The sequence below is a fragment of the Euwallacea similis genome, chromosome 10 (genome assembly GCF_039881205.1).
Source record: "Euwallacea similis isolate ESF13 chromosome 10, ESF131.1, whole genome shotgun sequence".
NCBI lineage: Eukaryota > Metazoa > Arthropoda > Insecta > Coleoptera > Curculionidae > Euwallacea > Euwallacea similis.
In genome coordinates this window covers 1,781,535-1,800,837 of record NC_089618.1, presented here as the reverse complement: position 1 = coordinate 1,800,837, position 19,303 = coordinate 1,781,535, and the positions used below count along the sequence as shown (strand labels likewise).

At 35.9% G+C, this 19,303-nt stretch overlaps 2 protein-coding genes across 2 annotated transcripts; both read right to left on the bottom strand.

The window, feature by feature from the left end:
- Positions 1-3,078: 3,078 nt before the first annotated feature.
- Positions 3,079-4,235, bottom strand: LOC136411623 (uncharacterized). The gene is made up of 4 exons (XM_066394264.1): positions 4,178-4,235; positions 3,760-4,076; positions 3,410-3,708; positions 3,079-3,343 (listed from the first exon to the last, which is right to left on the bottom strand). Exons 1-4 carry the CDS (start codon positions 4,233-4,235, stop codon positions 3,166-3,168), a joined length of 852 nt encoding a protein of 283 aa, XP_066250361.1. The 3' UTR covers positions 3,079-3,165.
- A 4,244-nt stretch (positions 4,236-8,479) lies between these two features.
- Positions 8,480-9,853, bottom strand: LOC136411622 (zinc finger protein OZF-like). The gene is made up of 3 exons (XM_066394262.1): positions 9,697-9,853; positions 9,166-9,387; positions 8,480-8,682 (listed from the first exon to the last, which is right to left on the bottom strand). Exons 1-3 carry the CDS (start codon positions 9,851-9,853, stop codon positions 8,480-8,482), a joined length of 582 nt encoding a protein of 193 aa, XP_066250359.1.
- Between the last annotated feature and the right edge of the window lie 9,450 nt (positions 9,854-19,303).

Genomic DNA, 19,303 nt, shown 5'->3' with positions numbered 1-19,303 from the left:
TTAATATCCTTTTTCAACGTCGTTTCTCAAAGAACGTTCTATATCTTCTATGATTCAGGATAATTAAAACCTCTTCAAGGGAGAATTAGCACTCCTTGTCACCCTCGTATGACTCTGTTTAATTTGGAGTCTGTGAATGCCTCTTTTCTTTCTTTGGGTGAGTTTTTTGGTCTGAATGGCTGCTTATTCGTCTTCATTCCGATGGTGTTATCGCATTTAGAGCTAAAATGAGGGATCGAGTTTATACAAGTAGAGTGTTATTGCAAGGTTTTTGGTATTTCAGTTTCACATATTTTTTCAGTATGACTCTGATTTATAAGCAGTCAAGTGACAACTTTCCAGAGCTGTATAAAAATACGCGGGGACTGACTTTGTCTAAAATCAATGAAGCAGTATTTCCCAAGTTTAGTTAATTGTTGAAGATTAATTAATTAAATTTTTTTGAGTACTTTTAGGATCTCAGTTTCAGTATTTTCCTTCAGTGCGCCCTCGGTTTTTGAGTAATTCAGACATAAATTTTCAAACCTATATTGAAATACGATGACTCGGAGATTAATCCAGAGGCGTAGCTTTATTTAGCCGCATCAAATATTTTTGCAGTAGTTCATAAAATTTCAAGCTACAATGAGAAAACCATGCATTTTGACGTCAACCTGAAACCTAAAGTGAAAACTGCATAGCTGTAGTAAATAATTCTCTTTAGACTTATATTAAATAAATAAATAAAAGAAGTAATGTTACATCTTAAAATCTAATGGGAATGATTTTCTACTTGTAAAGATGCAGATTCTTGTAAAGCCTGTTGAAGTCAGCCACGTCCTCAGGGTGCATTCTGTAGACGTGTACTTTGAGATCATATTTCTGTCTGTAGAATTTGCCGCAGTAGAAGCATTGATATGGATTTTTGTTGCACTCGTGTTTCTTGTGCCTATATAACGTGGATTTGTTCTTGTAGGATTTGTCGCAGCGATCGCATTGATGAGCTGCTGTACCTGCAAAATTTCCTATACTTGTCACCAGGCAATTATGGAGGAATAAATGCAAAAAGAACTTACCTTGGCATGCAAGCAACTCAAATCAAAAATAAAATAAAGCCAAAATCGGTGGTAGGAGAGACAAAATGAATACACATACAGTTGCTCTTATAGGGTAGTTTAAACATGTCCATTTAATGAGAATGTAGATCCTGAAGTGCCTCTTCATAATGTAGTGTTTGGACAAGTTTCACTGGAAATTCGAACATCTGAGCAAATGAGGAACTCTGGTATTTGTAGTGCCAGGACAGATTCGAATTGTGTAGAACCACTTAACTTAAAATAAGTTGATAATGTTAGGTGGGAAGTAAGAAGTTTGTTAATTTAATGCTAAAATGATTAAAACATATATTGGTATTATGGTATCGATTTGGGTGTAGATTCCCCTTAATTTTCAATTATTCATCAATTACTTATACAAAACTTCATCGCTTTATAGAGCGACGAGGGACGAGAATTTTTTACTTTTCATAGACCTGTAACACTAATCTGAAATATTTTTGGTTTCTCATCACAAGTACTCCAAGTTGATTTTTTTGTCTAAATAGTTCATTAAATCTCCCCTTATATCAAATATCGGTGTATGAGGTCTGAAATACTACAATGCTCATCAAAATATTAAACTTATTACCGCTGAATACATCAAGTAAACGCTATATAATATCCTTGTATACTTGAGTAGTAACATGTCTGGTGAGGTGCCTGCGATGTTTAAACCTCTTGAAGCATTTGAAAAATTGGAACCTCCTCTCAATTCTATATCCAAGCGTTATGTGACTCTTTAGGTGCTCACACGCCCCACATTAATGACTGACGAGGAAGACCAAATCTACAAGTTTAGTGTTAAAACAGTCAATCTTAGTTCAGATTAGTTCAGGTTGGATGGAAACGCCAAAGTTATTATACCAAAATAACATCTTTATTGCAAAACTGTGTAGATATCTTTATCTGGATGTACAGATTTAATGTGTTTCATCAAATTAGCCTTCCACTTGGACCTAGCTGGGCAGAAAGGGCAAGCAAACATGGGGTCTTTTCCGCATTCAAACCGCAGGTGTCTGAGGAGGGTTTTCTTGTACTGGTACACTCTTTTGCAAGTTGAACATTTGAAACCTACAACAGGAATTATTTTAAGTGTGTTGCTACATTGAGATTGTGATTAAATTGATTATAAACATAATTTTTCATAACATCCACCAAAACGTGCACTTAGTTCAGTAGTATTGTGACTTAGAAATATCCGTGATGTAGTGAATTTACGCTTTCGAATGTAGAAAAGCCTTCAGTTTTCAATGTGTTTCCTTCTATGTTTTCATATTAAGCATGTTCCAGTTTCATCACAACCAGATTCCTCAACCTAGATCAATTTCTGATAATTGAACACCCACTGGAAGATGTTACGATGGTATTGCTTAAAAGTTTAGAAGATTTAAATTTGATGTTCTTAGACGATTTTCTTGAAATATTAAGTTAAAAGTTATGGAGAGCGCAGGGGGCTAATGACGGAGTCCCTCAATGTGGGTTGAGCATACCAAAAATCATTTCTACTTCTCGGGGAGGAATCTATAAATATCATGGAGACTTGTATTTCAAGAACAGCTCTGTATGATACTACCTTCCAGCTCTTTCCTCAATACAAAGCATACGAAAATATATAGGACCATTTTAGGAGTTTTGTGCGTGCGAAGAAAAAGGCGAAAAATTCTGTTCCCACATTTTCCTTCTAGGGAAAATTTTCAGTCGTTGCTAGAGACTTTCCTTCGTTTATTAGGCTAGCCTACAAAACATACCACCAAGACCTTTTTCGATGAAGGGGGACATTGATTCTACACATCAGTATTTAGGGGAGCTTTAGACTCGTTTTTTAAATTTTTCCGAACGTTCTTTATAATTTGTGGGGTATCATTTTCATTGCCATTTTTTCTTCTAAACCAGTTTCAAAGTCAGATAGGGATTTCTTCAGAATATCATATAAATAAAACTGAACGGAACATAACATGAATTACAATTTTACTGATTGGATTGTGTTTATCAATTTATATTAATTATGTAACAGTATTACAAATATGTGCAAGAAAAAATTAAACTTGACTGACTTCAAGGCAAACCAGATATTTTCTGATCCTTCTCGTTACTCTAAATCCTCACACTCAGCATGATCAATAGACTCCTCTTTTATATGATAAGCTTCATTCTTCTGAAGCAGGTCGAGAACATCATTTTCCAATTCGAGAGCGTCATCTTCAATTTCGGGGATGCCGATTGCCTGAATTGGTGTTAGTGATGTCTGCTTACGGCCGAACTTTGTACTACGAAATAAGACTTAGTCAAGAGGTTTGGAATTTACCGGAATACACCCCTGAAATCAGACTCACCTTTTACGCACACTCCGTTTTGTTGCATACTTCAGTATGCCGTTTTTGAAGATATTTTCATTTTTTTGCTTCGTATGTCGACTGTCTGCCAGCGAAATAACTTGGAAAAATACATCTAAAATGCCTTCTAAACTCTGAAACGGTTTTTTGGGTGGTAAATTGTCTTTTCCTCTGGATACCCCTGTCCATGTATAGTTGACCAAAACTAAGGGATTAAACACTTGGTCTACCACCTTGTATACCACTTTTCCTCCATCATCTTCCCTACTAGTACCTCCGATTTTAGACAGAAAGGTAATCTGGAATATTTTTGAATAAGAGGAAGATTATGTAATTGTGTGATTGTGTACCAGCTGTAATTTGAATTCTGGATTGGTTTGAATTTGATTATCCAAGGCTTGAATTTCTTCACACGAAGCCAAAGGAAAAGTGAATGTCTGCAGCAAGTTTCCTGGTGAGGGTTGGGAAATTGGTTTATTATTCGATGGGCAAACATTTAATGCATTCAAAATCCTATAGATTTTGTCTAAGTTTACGTTAATATGTCGGTACTCTCTCTGAGTTCCGCACTTCATAATAACCATTTGCTTTTTCATTTCTGCAAATTCCTTTTTAATTTCTGGTAAATTGAGGTCAATTATTGGGGCTGGAGCATCTTGGGAAATTCCTGCAAAAATATTTATTGAGTGCAAAGTAAATTTAGGGCAAATATTTCAATAGCATAATTATTCTTTATAGCTTGTACAGCGCCTTGACTTATTTTAATACGTTTTATAATGAATCTGGAGAGGGTGGACCATTCATCTCTACATTTAAATAGCATCATTATATTACAAGATCATTATAAGAAAATTGAACATAAATTATTTAAATTTACGTCAGAAGGGTCAATTTAAGCGATGATAAATATCAGTAAAACTTTTAACAAATCTTATCTTTGCCGCATTAATTTAAAGTGGAAACTGTAACTAAAAAGGAAACAGAATACTAAAACCCTAAAGTTAAAATCTGTAAAATTTTGTACAGCGTGTTGGTTTGAAAACGAATCACCTACGATTTTTCGGTTCTCACAGAAAGTATACAAATATGCGAAAACACGTTAATTTTCTCTTAAATTGCATATACCCTCTAGCCGAGGATACCATTAAAATCTTAAATGAGAAGGGGGGTTGAGTAAAGGTCTTTCAACTTAAGTGTTCAAAATGCTGTTCATTATTTTCTAAACAGTACTAAAGTCTGTTTTCAAACTCCCTTCTTTACAAAAACTTCTGGTTAAATTTCCCCATACGCAGCTGTAATTCTTCTCTTTAATACTTGCAAATCTTGAGGCTAGGTTTTATGAACAATAGATGATTATTTTTGTTTCTATTTGTTTATTTGTATTTGTAAAGGCGTTTATTTAAATATTCTACTTGTAAAAAAAACAGGAATAATAAGACTGTTCGATTAAAAAAAGACGATGGAATTCTTGAGTTTTTTGGTAAATTATTATTTATTATTGTAAATTTTATTTAGTATATTTAGTAATAGCGTTTTTCTTAATTTCGATCTTCTTAATTTTCAACAAGGTGGAGCTATAAAACACTATTTTTTTCTTGCTAGACAGTGGTTACACGATAGGGTTTCTGGCAAATAGATTAGTTAAAGAGGGCCAATTGAATGGCCACTGAGATCCCCCGATGTAACACCTCTCGATTTTTTTCTCTTAGGGCATTTTAAATCCATTGTTTATAAAACCCAGTCTCAGGGTTTGGCACGTTTGAACAGAAAAATTACAGCTGTGTGTAAGGAAATTCAAGTAGAATTTTTTTTAGAATGTCAGAGTGGAGTTTGAAAATAGACTTTATTACTGTTTATAAAATAATGGAAAGCATTTTGAACACTTGAAACATTAATAAACAGTTTTTCTATGATACTATTGATACGTAAGTTTGTTTACGGTTTGGACGTGATTTTTCGAAAACATTGCAATGAATAAAACAACAGATACATTTGGAGAGGTAATTGCAAGATCTTTCAAATGAGGTATATCTCAACTCCTCTTCTCATTTAAAATTTCAGTGATCGTTTCCACCCTCGCTAGAGGATGCATGCAATTTAATGGAAACCAACCGAAAAATATTTCCCTTGAAAATAAAATCGACGTGTTTTTGCATATTTACATAGCTTTTATATAGACTAAAATATCGGGGTTGGTTCGTTTTCAAATTGACACGCTATATGTATTCTAATTTATTCCCGTGGGTTGCTCGTTTGTCGTATATTTATCGTATATCTGAAATATAATTTTTTGTTACAGAACTAGAAGGTGTAAATGGGCAGTTGAGAGAGGAATGTAAAAAGGCCACAAATTTGGGCAATTTTGTAGAATTAAGATCCCAAACTATCTACGACATGGACAAGCGGAAGAGTAAAACTATGAGAAGGGAATATTAAAAAAGCGCTTAAAGCTTCAATAAAAATGAAGCGACTTTCAAAAATAAAATAAGCAGAGTCATGTTAAGTGCACCTCTGCTCCGTACTATGCCTCTGTTTTACGAAGGGTGTAAATGCGAGTTTTCCTAATTAAAGAAGATATTATGAATTCCATTTTTATGAAATGACATTGGCGCACTATGACTATTCCAACAGCAAAAATTATGAACTCTGTACACTTCAAAGTAAGGATAGTTTAGCAAATTTGCATTTCCTCAAAGGCTGTGGGTGGGAAAAGTATAACCACAGTTATAAAGACATTGAATACATAGATATATTAAAAAAATAAAGTATATGACGTCATAACTTAAAAATAAACCAATATGTGCTGCCCAGATTCAGTAATAGTATACCTATGATGTTATGGTAACTGAAGTTTGAGGTCATGAGTAGCCAATGGAGGTCAACTTTGTTGCCGCACTAAGGCTCAGTTGCAAAATCATGGTTTAAAAGTGAGTTTAGCTGAACCGACTTTTGAAGCATGATGTACATACAACTGAGCCTAAGAGATATAGTAAAGTACAGAAGGCCGCACATGGAACGATTCCCAAAGGGTCAAAGTTCTCTCTCTTTCCCTTAAACTCGAATTTAAAACTACAGTTAGACGTAGAGAATTCACATGTTGCTTCAGCGTGACCTTTCGCGTGTACTTTGCTGATTGTAGACCTCCCAGGCAAGTTTGGACATCCCATCGTACTCATACTTTGAATACCTGTAACTATTCAGTTTGTGCTTGAAGGCTTTATCGCGTTTCACACCGGAACTTCCTATCTTGTACCGTGATTTCACCTGAAAGATGCGTATATTTTTCTCAGCATTTCTCCCCGACAATCTCTTAGGATGAAAAAATGTGAAGAAGAAGATTATAAAAATTCAGAATACTCATCGACAGCACATACAATTTTAATAAGCATGAGCATCAATGGATTTTTCCAGTGCAGTGCGCAGCTTGGTGTCTCCGTAGATAGCCTGCCCCGTTAAATTTTCGTCCACAAAATTCGCAGATGATGTTCTTTCTGTTGGCCAGACAGTCGGTCTTCTGGTGGGTGTATAAGTTTTGCTTGAATTTTAACACCCGCATGCATTTCTTGCATTGGAAGCCTAAAAATGTTTTTAATTAGTAGCTAAACAAGATCAAAGAGGGAGATTTTATTGTATTCTTAGTATGGGCATTTATAGGGAAAGCTCTTACGTAAACTAAGCACCCAGGCAGGCACAAATACAAATAATGAAACAACCGAAAGTACCTCCCTTCGAGATACAAAAGTTTGTAGATTTATTGTCTGATCATCATTTATCTACACTTTCTTTCTAGAGACTGTTTCGTAATGGTCATTTGGAGGTCGTGGGCGCATGCCACGTGATTTTTGAGACTGCTTTTCTGAGTGAAGGACTTGCTGCACAGTTTGCAGACAAACTGTGGCGCAACCCCACATTCATACTTCAGATGGCGAAACAAGTTCCCTTTGTATTTATAGCTTTTTTGGCATTTAACACAGCCATATGAATCTGAAATAAAATTGCCACAAATTATAATGCTTGCTGTGAGTAAACAATTCGGGCACATGCGTCATGCTTTGAGAAAGCAGCATTGCACGAGAATGTTGCCTTTAAAACCTTTTATGACGATAATTAAAATTAGAGGCATCACTGTTTTTACTAGAGGTAGAGTTTTATTTATAAGTTTTTTTGTTAAAAACTGTGATTTCCAAGTAGATTTTCAAGAAGACAGAGGCACATAAAGCAGAACGAGAAAAAGAACAAGAATTCAAGAGAACTTTACCAGTAGGATCATAAACTGAGAAAACCCTATCATTTCAGAAATTGAGCCACGCCACTGGATTTAATACAGTTTGATGAATCAGAGATCCTTTTACAAAGTATTTCATTTGCTACTTCATAGTTAAGTAAGGGTCATTCCAAGTTCAAAACGGTCAAAGATTCAGGAAAACCTTACAAGCAACGCTGTGCATTTAAAGAACATAATAGGATTCCTTATAATTAAGGACAAATTAGGAGCTTTGTGAGATTCTAAACTTTTTCATCCTCCAAGCCTCATAATATTAAGCTTTATGTGTCCGTAATTGACGTTACACGTGTCCGTAATTTCTGCTGCGCGTGCCCGTAATTTTCGTTTCAAGTGAAGTATGTATATTTATTTTACGTTTCGATAGTTTTCACGTCAGCTGTTTGGCGATTCTGCTTTACTGAAGCTAGCCGGACTGCATACTGCACATTCTCAAATTATGAATTTATTAGAACCTTGATTATCGATTTTTTGCTGAGTTTTGAATGTTATTAAAGCTCAGTGGTGCCTCAGACGAATTTAAACCGCTCTTTTTTTAGTTCAGAGCAAACTTCTGGTTTTATTTCAGATGTTCTTTGTTTTTCGGAGAAGGTGGAGAAGCTTTTGCGCTGAAAACATTTTGGAGAAATCATCTCACACTTCACGAACAATAATATCCTCAATAACAATAATAAGTTTTATTTAAATTTTACCATGTGTTCTAAACGTGACAACTGCTTAAATATTGCAGTACCACTTATAGTCAATACACCGTCACCAATCTTAGATAACATATAAATATACACACATCATTCAATGAAATGCATTTTCACCTCTTGTTTCGTACACTTAAGTTTGGATTTGTGATGCTGTTCCAAGTGGTGCTCATGCTTGAATCTCTTCAAGCAGAAGGGGCAGTGGTACTTGGGTTCCACGCCGCATTCCAGACGCTTGTGTCTCTTCAGCGATGACCTGTTCCGATAGAACCTTCCGCAGAGATCGCAGGTATATTCTAGAATTTGGTAAAGTTCATTTATCACTGTTAGTGCAAAGAGTGGTGAGTGATTTAGTAAATGACACCATCACCACTGGGTTGGAGGTGTAAGTGAAAGAAATCAATGAGGAATTCAAGAGCTTTATTAGAACTATTATATAAAAGTAAAAATTATGTAAAATACCAAAATAGACATTAGAAATTGTTCCCAAAGGCATGTTTTCAGGACCGTCAATCATTCATATTTGAATCATCCTCAGATCCTATAAAATTAAATTGAAAATAATGAATCCCAACCCCAAAAACCTAAACTTAGCGGCAGTGAAAGGCGAATTGAGGTCAGGTTACTGAGTCTATGGAGTAGAAAGTTTCTTCAGAACCACCTAAAAATCACGTATGCTCATTAGCAACAACTTTGACGTCATTTCCACTGAACATTCCACTCCCTAGATTCAACAATCTGACAACCGATTACAAAGTCTTTAATTTTTTATTCGATACTTAGGAAGTGCTGGATCTCTGGAACGTGTTTGGTTTTAATATGCAGTGCCAGCATGTACTTGTGCTTGGAGGCGTATGCGCAGTAACTGCATTTAAACTGTGGTTTCATACCGCAAATATAGTTTACGTGCCTTCTGAGATTGTCGATCCTTGTGAAAGTGTTGCCACATTTTGGACAAATTAAGGCCTTGTTGTTCGTGGAGTCTCTGGCCACCACCTTTCCTAAAATTGTCATATTTAAGAACTTCGCAAAAATCCACCAGAAATGCTGCTGTACTTATACGAAAATCAAAACCCTACGATATACTGCTATAAAAAGTATATTTCTATACTTGCGACCCTATTTTTTATTAGTTTATAAATCCGTATCAACTCGCTTGATCCATCAAATGGGATTAATGCTCAGAAGCTAGATAAGCTACTTAAACTAATGACAACTTCATCTAATAAAAATTTAAGCACATTAACAGAACCTCTTCTGAAACCTTCATATTCCAGGCTTATGTACAATATAGTGAGCTTTGAGGCTACTTTTATGACAGAATCTGCGAAAGCACTCGTGGCACTCAAATTGGGGCTCCACCCCGCACTCGTATTTGATATGTCTGACCAAATGACCCTTGTTCTTGTAGGAGGAATTACAGTTGGGGCACATGAACCTGCCGTTATAGTCTTGGTTAAAATGCATTTTCCTAAAAACTATGCACCACTTTTAGGTAACGGGCAAGTCATTTGAGAAAGCTAACATTATCCCTTGCGGAGGATTATATTAATGCTAAGCATGCATTATTGGAATATCAGGACGTAAAAAAATCTCAATTCATGCCCCTGTTTTTGTGCCGCACAAACCAAAAAATTTGAAGGGAAATAAAACTGCCTTTAAATGCATTTCATTTGGATCAGATATCAGAGTAATGCTCATGTTTCATGCATTTGTAATTATAATGTGTCAATTTGAGGATCTTGTTCCACAAGTGTTAAATGGATGAAGGAGAAGAGTTTTTAAACTTGCGATTTGTCCTCATTTATACCTTGGTTCAATATTATGATTTCCAGGCTTCGTTCAATTTAAAATTAAGAAACCTAGCTGTGAAAATCACTGTTAAAATTCACTTTATCAGAAATCCATCAGAGTAACTTAGGGGTGGAGGTTAAAGTATCTGTTCAAGTTAGTGCAGGTTAGTATCAATGTATAAGTATCAAATGGATGCAGGAGAAGAGTTTTCAAATTTGTGACTTATTTTCCTGTATACCTTGATCCACCGATATAACTTTCTGTGTTTTTTTTTCATTCAGATCGGAGGAAAAAACTGGAAAATAGAAGATAACAAGCAGTTAATCTGAAATACATTAGAATGAGGTAGATAGTACAGGATACTCAGAGCTATATAGCAAGTAGAGAAAGGAAATAATAATGTTTAACTTTCAACTTATGTTCATATATTTTATTTTTAGTTCAACACGTAATTTTTTGTATATTGTTGTATCGTCAAACGACGGGTGTTCAGGACAATATCTTTGAGACTTAGAGAATATTAGACATATTGTTAGCTAGACATTAATCTACTTATTTAAGTTATTTAGATGAACATATTTGTTTTTATGCTGAGTATTTTGGTGATACATCAGAGAGTACTTGTGGTGAAATTTGCGCGAACAGAATGTACATGCAAATGTTTGAGTTTTGCCACATTCAAATCTGCAGTGTTTGCGCAGAGATTGACGGTGCTTGTAACTTCTGCCACAACTGCATGTGAACGCTTTTTGCGACTCTGAAATGTGAAAAAATGTGATTCACAACTCAAAGGCATCACTAAAACACCTATTAAGTGAAAATACAAGTCAAGACGGATAGACTAATACACAAAATAAGCAAATACACATACAACAAAAACAACCACTCGGAGCAGGTCAAAAGTAAGAATGCTGTGAAATGTCGCGTTTTTCCTCTTTTGCATTTTATTTTTGCTTCTTATAATACGCTTCATTTAAAAGGCTAATAAATTACTAAATTCGAAAGTAACACGTTATTTCACACTCTCATGTCTGATAAAATGTATGTAGCATTGTCATACTTATTCGGTACCGTGAATTCATATGCAGTCTGCCCCGAAGTCGATCTGACATTCAGAAATTACTGGATGGAAGAGTAAATTTTAAAATTCTATTTATATACAGGGCGCGCGACATCCAACAGTCGACTCCCTGTATCGTAAGAGGAGGTAATTAGTTTTGTGAGAAGTGCGTAATAATCTACCAACGTTAAACACTCAGGAACCTGCCAAATTCGGGAAAACTGTATCGTCTTTCTTTTCAAAAATAAATTCAAAAATGACCTTGATATATAGGGTCTACAATTTTGGAACAATAAGTATAATATACAAACCTTTAAAAACAAGAAATAATAATAATTGAAACATTGACAGATCATATTAAGATTATTTATTGAGTTCTCTACTTCTAGACCTAATTGCAACCAAAGTTTATAACGCGTTGCCAACAACAAACTATTTTTGAAATTTAATTATACTTCTCTTCGAGTTGAACCTCTGTTGCATTATGCGACATAAGTTTCTGGTCCTTGGAACTCCCATAGTACTTTATTCTCTTCTTTTGGACACCTTCTTTGTCAGACCCATATTCCGTCTCCCCCACCGCAGCAGTGGACACCAATACTGAACTTTTTCTGAGTGTAAATTTGCCCCCTTTAACGTGCTCCCCTCTACGAGTGAACAATTCCTCTTCTTTAGAATGGCGCTCCTCGTAGACAGTACCATCTCGAACTTCACCATGATTAAACTTCAAATGGTTGTGCAATTTCTTGCGATTCCGGATCTCTCTTTGAGACCTCCCGGACTCAAAAGGAGATGACAGACACATATTCGTTTGGGCCTCTTCACTTTTCCATTCACCAATTTGCTTTTTTGTAGTGTGAAGGCTTTCATTTGGGCAGTAATGCTCCTGCTGTTCTTTATCATAGTACTTTTGTGTATTTCCTTCGGCTTCATATGAAGCTTTGTTGTCCTCGCTGCAAGCTTCGTGACTGAGTTCAGACTCTTTAGACTGTGTATAGCGCTTTTGCAGCATCGCGAGAGTAAACTTCTCGGACTTATACTTCTCGTATTCCCTTCTCTCGAGATTGCAGGAGGGTACGTAAGGAGGTACGATTTTGCTCAAATAAATTCGAGACTTAATGTCAGAAATTCCTATATGTAGTATTTCTCCGGATTCCACCTTCTGGGGCTCATGGGCTATCTCCTGCGTCATTTTAAGAATATGCTGCTTCGAGTTCTTCAGAGTGGACCAATCCTCTTTGCTACTATCTGCGGATCTTTGTGATATTCGAGGAGGTTCTGGCGCAGTTATTGGTGCCTCAAATCGCTTGGATCTGCCAGCTGTGGACTCAGTATCTGACATATCTCGATATTGAGCCTCATATGAAACCTGGTCGTACATTAATCTTTTCTCAGGGTTTTTATTATATTGATTGGGTCGTCGAGCGAAAATGCTTGACATGCTGTGCGACAATTGACTCGAGTCCCGCATACAAGAAGGAGTGGGCTCGGATGCCTGCTGGGACGATATTGCCCTTTTTATGGCAGGTTTCAAGGGTTTTAGATGATGAGGCTGTACTTGAAAGCGTGTGGATGGTAAAGGCGTTTGGACTTTGTGTGCTGGCCTCTTTAGGTGTTCAAGCTGGTCATCAACTTGAGAGCTGCCGTAGTGGACCTTCGATACTCTGTCCGGATAACCTAAAACAAAATAGTTTTGCTGAAGGAGTGAGGGAGTATGAAAATAGGGTATTTTTAACGATTCATGTTACTACCAGGGAATAGTTAATGGAAATGTATTAAAAGATAAAGAGTGAAGAGCAACTTTTTAAACATTTAATGGATTAATAGCACATATTCGTCAAATTGTGACAACTCCAATATAAATACTGTATTATCTTCAAATTATTGAATGATATACAGATTAGAAATTACAAAATCTCTTACTTTCTACGAATCAATTGCGTCCAAACCAAAAGTTATGAATATGTTCTATTCTCTTGAAAACGCAGGTAGTTTTCTAGAATACAGGTCAAACTAAAACAGGAAATCGAAGTTGAATGAAAAGTATCTCTGTCCTCAGTAAAACCATGTGTGAAAGATATAATATTTATAATTTATTTTGCACAATTTAAAAACGTGATTTATAAATACGTGAATTTGCTCTTTTATCATAAATATCAGGAATGCTTAGTTTATTCAGTAATATGAGATTTTAAATCGATGAAAAATCACAAAATGTCAATAATATTCTGGTGCGAATATATACGTGCCCTGAATGGGTTTCGCTAGGTATGGACATACACAAACTCTCCGGTCTGTATTAGGACAGGAGAGGGTAGCGTCCTCTCCTTCCAGCCGGTTAGATAAACTTATGCTTTTGTACATATCTGTGCAGTGACTTAAATTAAATAAAACTCACTTTCTGGCTATTGACTAGAATCGATAACACATATTTTTCTTAAATTAGGTACTAGATCTAAGACATTCTGTTATAGGATAAAACAAATATCCCCAAAATAGCGATAATCAGTTATAAGCAGCTTCTGGAGCAACCAGATGCACCCAACCTGAGGAATTCAATTAGCATACCGATGCTTTTCCAGGGTAGCATGCAAATATTATAGTATTTACAAGTAACCACTTGTATTTGACTATAGTATAAAACACCAGATTTTACTAAAAACTACACAAGTTGATGAAATACGGAATGCACGTTGAAAATGTATGAAAAAGGCGCAGAAGAATCTAATTCAGCACCACGTTACCAAAGATATCGTGTTCAAAGTTCAGTACCCTAGGAGGGCTGTTACTACGCTCCGCCTTTGGGATAGTTTCCTCGGCTTTGCGCAGCATTTTCACCTCTCCAGAAGTATTATCGACTATCTTAAAATTAATATTCCGCGCATCGGTCTGCACTACTTGAATCTCTGCGCTCTTAGGCAGCACTGGGGACACCACATGCCTCTGGCGCAGTTTTTGAATGTAAATATCGTGAGTGTTGCGCATATGCTTCAGCAGAATATAGCCATGCTTGAATGCTTTGGAGCACATCTGGCACACGAAAGCCGGCTCTTGGCCGCAATCGAATCGCAAATGTCGTCCCAAGGTCTTCTTCTGCTGGTAAGTCTTCTTGCAGCGTCTGCAACCGTAGCGCACTCTGTCATGATTGAAAACCTTTAGAGTGCCATATTCCTCGAAATCCAAGGCGAAGAAGACTATTCCTACAACCCAATTTGCGTACAATAAAAAATGGGGGAGAGGGAATGATATATACCTATTAACAGCCAAATAAGGAAAAAGAAATGAGCACTGCAGGAGAACCATGCTCAGTAGCGGAGAACTAAACTGGCAAAAAAATCTGCAACATTCACTAATGTAGTTCTACCAAAATAAGCAGGAGAGCTTCTAGAAAGAAATAAAAATTTAAAAAAATGAAACGGTCAACTCAGAGTAAATAAATGTTCTGGCAAGAAGTGAATGAAAACAATAACTATAGAAGTGATTTGGTTATTGGTGGGTATTCCGATGGTAGCCACGCCCGTCATAATCTGCTCATTTTGGAGTACCGTCCAAAACTACAGATTGGACTGTCTTTTGGGGGTGTGTCCTATTTGCGCACCATACGGACACGCGTATTTCGGTGCAAAGTTTTCCAGTTGGTTCCGGTTGTTCCACCTCCCACCAGCGTGAGGTGATCGAAGGGAGGTAAATGCAATATATTGGTGTAAGAGTAGAAAATATCATGTATTACTGATGCAAATTTGAATATACATTAGTCACAAATTCAGAATACAGATCTATGTGCTTTAGACGCACGTGCTTTACTAAGTCGTACTTTTGTTTAACAGCGAATCCACAGTAGCAGCAGTGGAATCTGGGCGTTTTGTTGCATTCGTACTTCTGGTGCCTCACCAGGGTGGCTTTGTACTGGTATGCTTTACGGCACGTTGAACACTTGTATATTTGCCGTTTCGCTAAAATGTTGGATATTAATATAAGCACTTTCAGCTACTTAGTAAAGTGTAAATACGGCACTTTACAGTAAATTGATTTATGTATAAATCAAAAGAACGCTGCGAGAGTGGTCGCAAAATAGTTGATCCAACCTCGCAAGTTTTATTTTTATTTCAATGAATTATCAATAAATCAGAAGTTAAAAAAGTTACGCATTTATTGTATTTATTCCACCAAGTTGTCCACAAATCAAAAGTTATGAAAGTTTTTTAGTCATATTACATATGCTTTAAATCACATGTGATTTCTTTACAAATCACACAGTCTAAATGTTCCTCCTCAATCCTAAAAGTTTGGTCCAAATGGTAAAGATCACTTTCCGCAGTAGTTGTGAATAAAACACATATATGTAATAGATGCATACAGTACGCAGGGTGCCCATTTCTAGAGTTCAACCACAGGGATCTCGCGGGAAAAAAATGGTTATTTTGCTTCAAACAGTGCAACAATATTTGATAAAAACGGCATATGCTTGGACTCAAAATTGCGCAATTTTGCCCCAATTTAACCAACCTCCTATCTTCTATGGTCACCAAGATCCTCATGGTTGAGTTGCAGAAACGGTCACCCTGTATATAACTCTAAGATGAAATATGAACAACGAAACAAAACGTAGCAGGTTAGAGAACTACTTGACGTGTCAGATCACTGATTGGCATCAAATCTCAAACTTAGTTCTGTTTTTAGTTCTTCTCACAAATTTTACTTACTGACATCTTAGTCTACACACTGGAATAACTTCTTGCAGATCAACTACAGCTGTTGGTTAGGATATGTCAATAGGATATGCCTGTTTAGTGCGAAAGTTGCACAAGAGCAAGAAAGGCACTTGAATGATATTCTCATTCGACGTTCGATGTCTTGCTACATTGGCCTGGTGGAGGTATGCTTTGCCGCAGGGGATGCAGCAATATGACCTCTAACAAACGAGAAAGAATATCAATGTAATTTTCAGCATAGAAATCATATGTATATCATGTACACATTACTGTTTGATTCTTAATGATTACAATGTTTACTGATTGTATGTCTGATTTAAAGCTACAATTTTACTTTTTTTAATAAAATGCGCCCTCAGAAACTAGAAATAAATAGGAGAGTCCGAAGAAAGACTACCTAAACATACTATAAATCATTTGAACTTTTCAGCTCTATTGAGAGTAGATTTTAAGTTCCAATAAACTTCCGTAATCTTTTTAGAGTAGGTCAGACCCCTACTGCCTAAACTTTCAAATAAAACGACCACAATGGAAGTAATTAATTTATTATCACAACATCAAACATGAACATGTTGAGCAGTCGATATGATGTTTCCATATCGTTGATCCCATATCGAAATTTCTGCAGCTCTGAATCCTCCAAATAGGCGCAATCAACACCTTCCTTCTTCGAGTCAAAATACATAATTTCACAAATAATCAAGAATAATCTTCATAGGAATAATAAAGTTTCATGCTACTTCCTTGCAGTGCATGGTCTTAATATGGCTGTCAAGGTTTGACTTCAATTTGGTTCTTCGCTTGCAATTGGGATATGGACACTCGAATTGTGGATCTACACCACATTCGTACCTGTTGTGCCTCTGGAGGTTTCTCTGGTACTTGTAAGTTTTGCTGCATTTCGAGCATTTAAACGATCTTACTATAAATGAAGGCCGCGTTAAAAACAGAAAAAGCAAGTATGCGGTAGTCGAAAATTTAAAATGAAAACCACAAAATTACATGCTGTGACGTAATTGTTGTAATTTCATGTTTATATGGTTGTACCTTGTGCGTAGTGACCGCAAGTTTCTCTTTTGCTGAATTAAAGTAAATGTATTTAGAATTTTAGATTATACATAGAAGATTTTATGTCAGAAAAACGCAGTTTTGGATTGCTCAGTCGGAGATATGAAATTTTCACAGTTGGTCGTAACCTTAAGAAAAGTTGTGTTTTGTGTGTGACGACCAGAAATTTATGTTCAGTACTTCTGTAAAAATGAACGAATTTAACGAAAAATATTCAGAGTTTAAAATCACACATAGAAGTACATTTTGCCTGAAAAGATGTTTTCTAGATTGCTTGGTCTGTCAGTTGGAAATTTTTACATTTAGTCGAAACCTTATACAAAGTTGAACGCAGTGTCTGGTATTCGAAAAAAGGACGTTTCCGATCCATGTTACTAATTAAGTTAGTTCAAAAATTGATAGAATGAAAAAAAAACATAGTTGTAATACAGAATTTTTATTTGCAGTGTCCAGTTATTTTGGATATACACTATACACATGCACTATACTAAAACAGCAAACAGTCTTAATAATTTTCAATGTTTACTCTTAAAAGTCTTTAACATGTTTCCTCAGTATATGGGATTTGATGGTCTCTCTGCGATGCGCCTTATATTTACAATGAGTGCATGTAAAGCTTTTAGGTTTTCCACATTCGTAGGTGAGGTGCCTGTTGAGGTTCTTCTTGGATACATACGATTTTTTGCACCCAGAGCACTTAAACTTCGAGGCATCTACGAGAACAAAAATTTCAGGATTGTCATTTGCAGAAGAAGCAATAAGCAGCAGGACTATGGCACAAACGAACATTACTTAGGTGTAAATAAAATTTAATCATCCAGAAAATAGCCAATTTAATAACTTGCCATTGCCAAAGTATCTCTCACAGCCGTTCACATTGATTGAAATGGTTTCCAAAAGAAATTCAAAATAGAATATCTATTTATTGCTTTTATTCTTGAATTGATTAAACACATTTTCAAGAACATTTAAATATGCCAGTTGATGCCAAATTTGTTCCAGGAGTGGCGATCTTTCAAGTGCCTTTCCAAATTTCCTTTTCTTTTTGTCCTGTAGCTACAAGAAGGCGTAGTGCAGCAAAATTGAGGTTCTTTACCGCAATCGTTCTGGTGATTGTACAAAGTCGACTTCAAGCTGTATGATTTTCCGCACTGGCATTTCCAAGGTTTTAAGTGGGCTAAAGAGATATTTCCAGTCAAAATTTTGGATAATTTGATATTGGATATTGATATGTACAGGAAAGATACATATACTTGGCATTGGAAAAAAAATTGAATGTTAATTGCTGAAGTTAACTGGGGCACTACTGATTTGTTTGAATGGAGAATGCCAGAAAATCCTCATCTAATTGTGAAACTGAATGAATGCATGTATCAGAGCAATGAAGGCTATGAGTTTTCTAATTAACTTTATGATTGGTATTTAATGGGTGTTGAAACGATTCCATGTAAGTTTTATTGGTATGTATGATTTCCTTAAGATGGATCATAGATATGTCAAAATTGCCATATTTGTGCGATAAAATAAAATACTTTTTCAAAAAGAATCTTACATGTTTTCTAGTAACTATTTCCAAGACAGTGAATTCAAAAAGTCAATTTTCACGTAGGTAATTTTGAACACGAGAACATTCCAGCATTTCCCACAATAGGAAAAAAAACTTTGTTAGCTTCAAAGTTGAACCCCTGTAGTGTGCATTAATTTTCACTTAATTTTGCAGAGAACGTTGAATGTATTATACCGCGCATACAATCCAAAAAAATTCCAATTTTCTCTCATATTACAGGAAAAATTTGGCAGAAAAGAAATGCACAAGTGTACTCATCAAAAGTATCTTAATGAATGACAACGACCTCCGAGAGTCAAAAATATTTTAAAATTTTTTGCGTCAAACTTGCGGTTTACTGAAAATTCGATCAACAATTGAAATTTTTATCCTTATGAGTCCTTCTTATATGACGAATATAGCTGCTCTTGTAGTGAAATGTCATTCGGCACGTGAGGCAACGAAAAGAAGGATCTTTTTGGCACTTGTATTTCACGTGTAAGTAGAGCGAACACCTGCTGTTGAACTTCTTGCGGCACGTTTTGCAGATACGTCGTTCCACTAAAAAACACAGGATCTATTAGACATCATTTTTAAATGAGATTTCTTCCAGATACTTCATGAGTTTTCTTATGAAACTATTCTGTGGCACTGTACGCACCAAAAGTGAAAATCAGTCAAATTTAAAAAAAGAAATGTAACTCCTAAAACTAATCACTGCTTCAAATACACATACC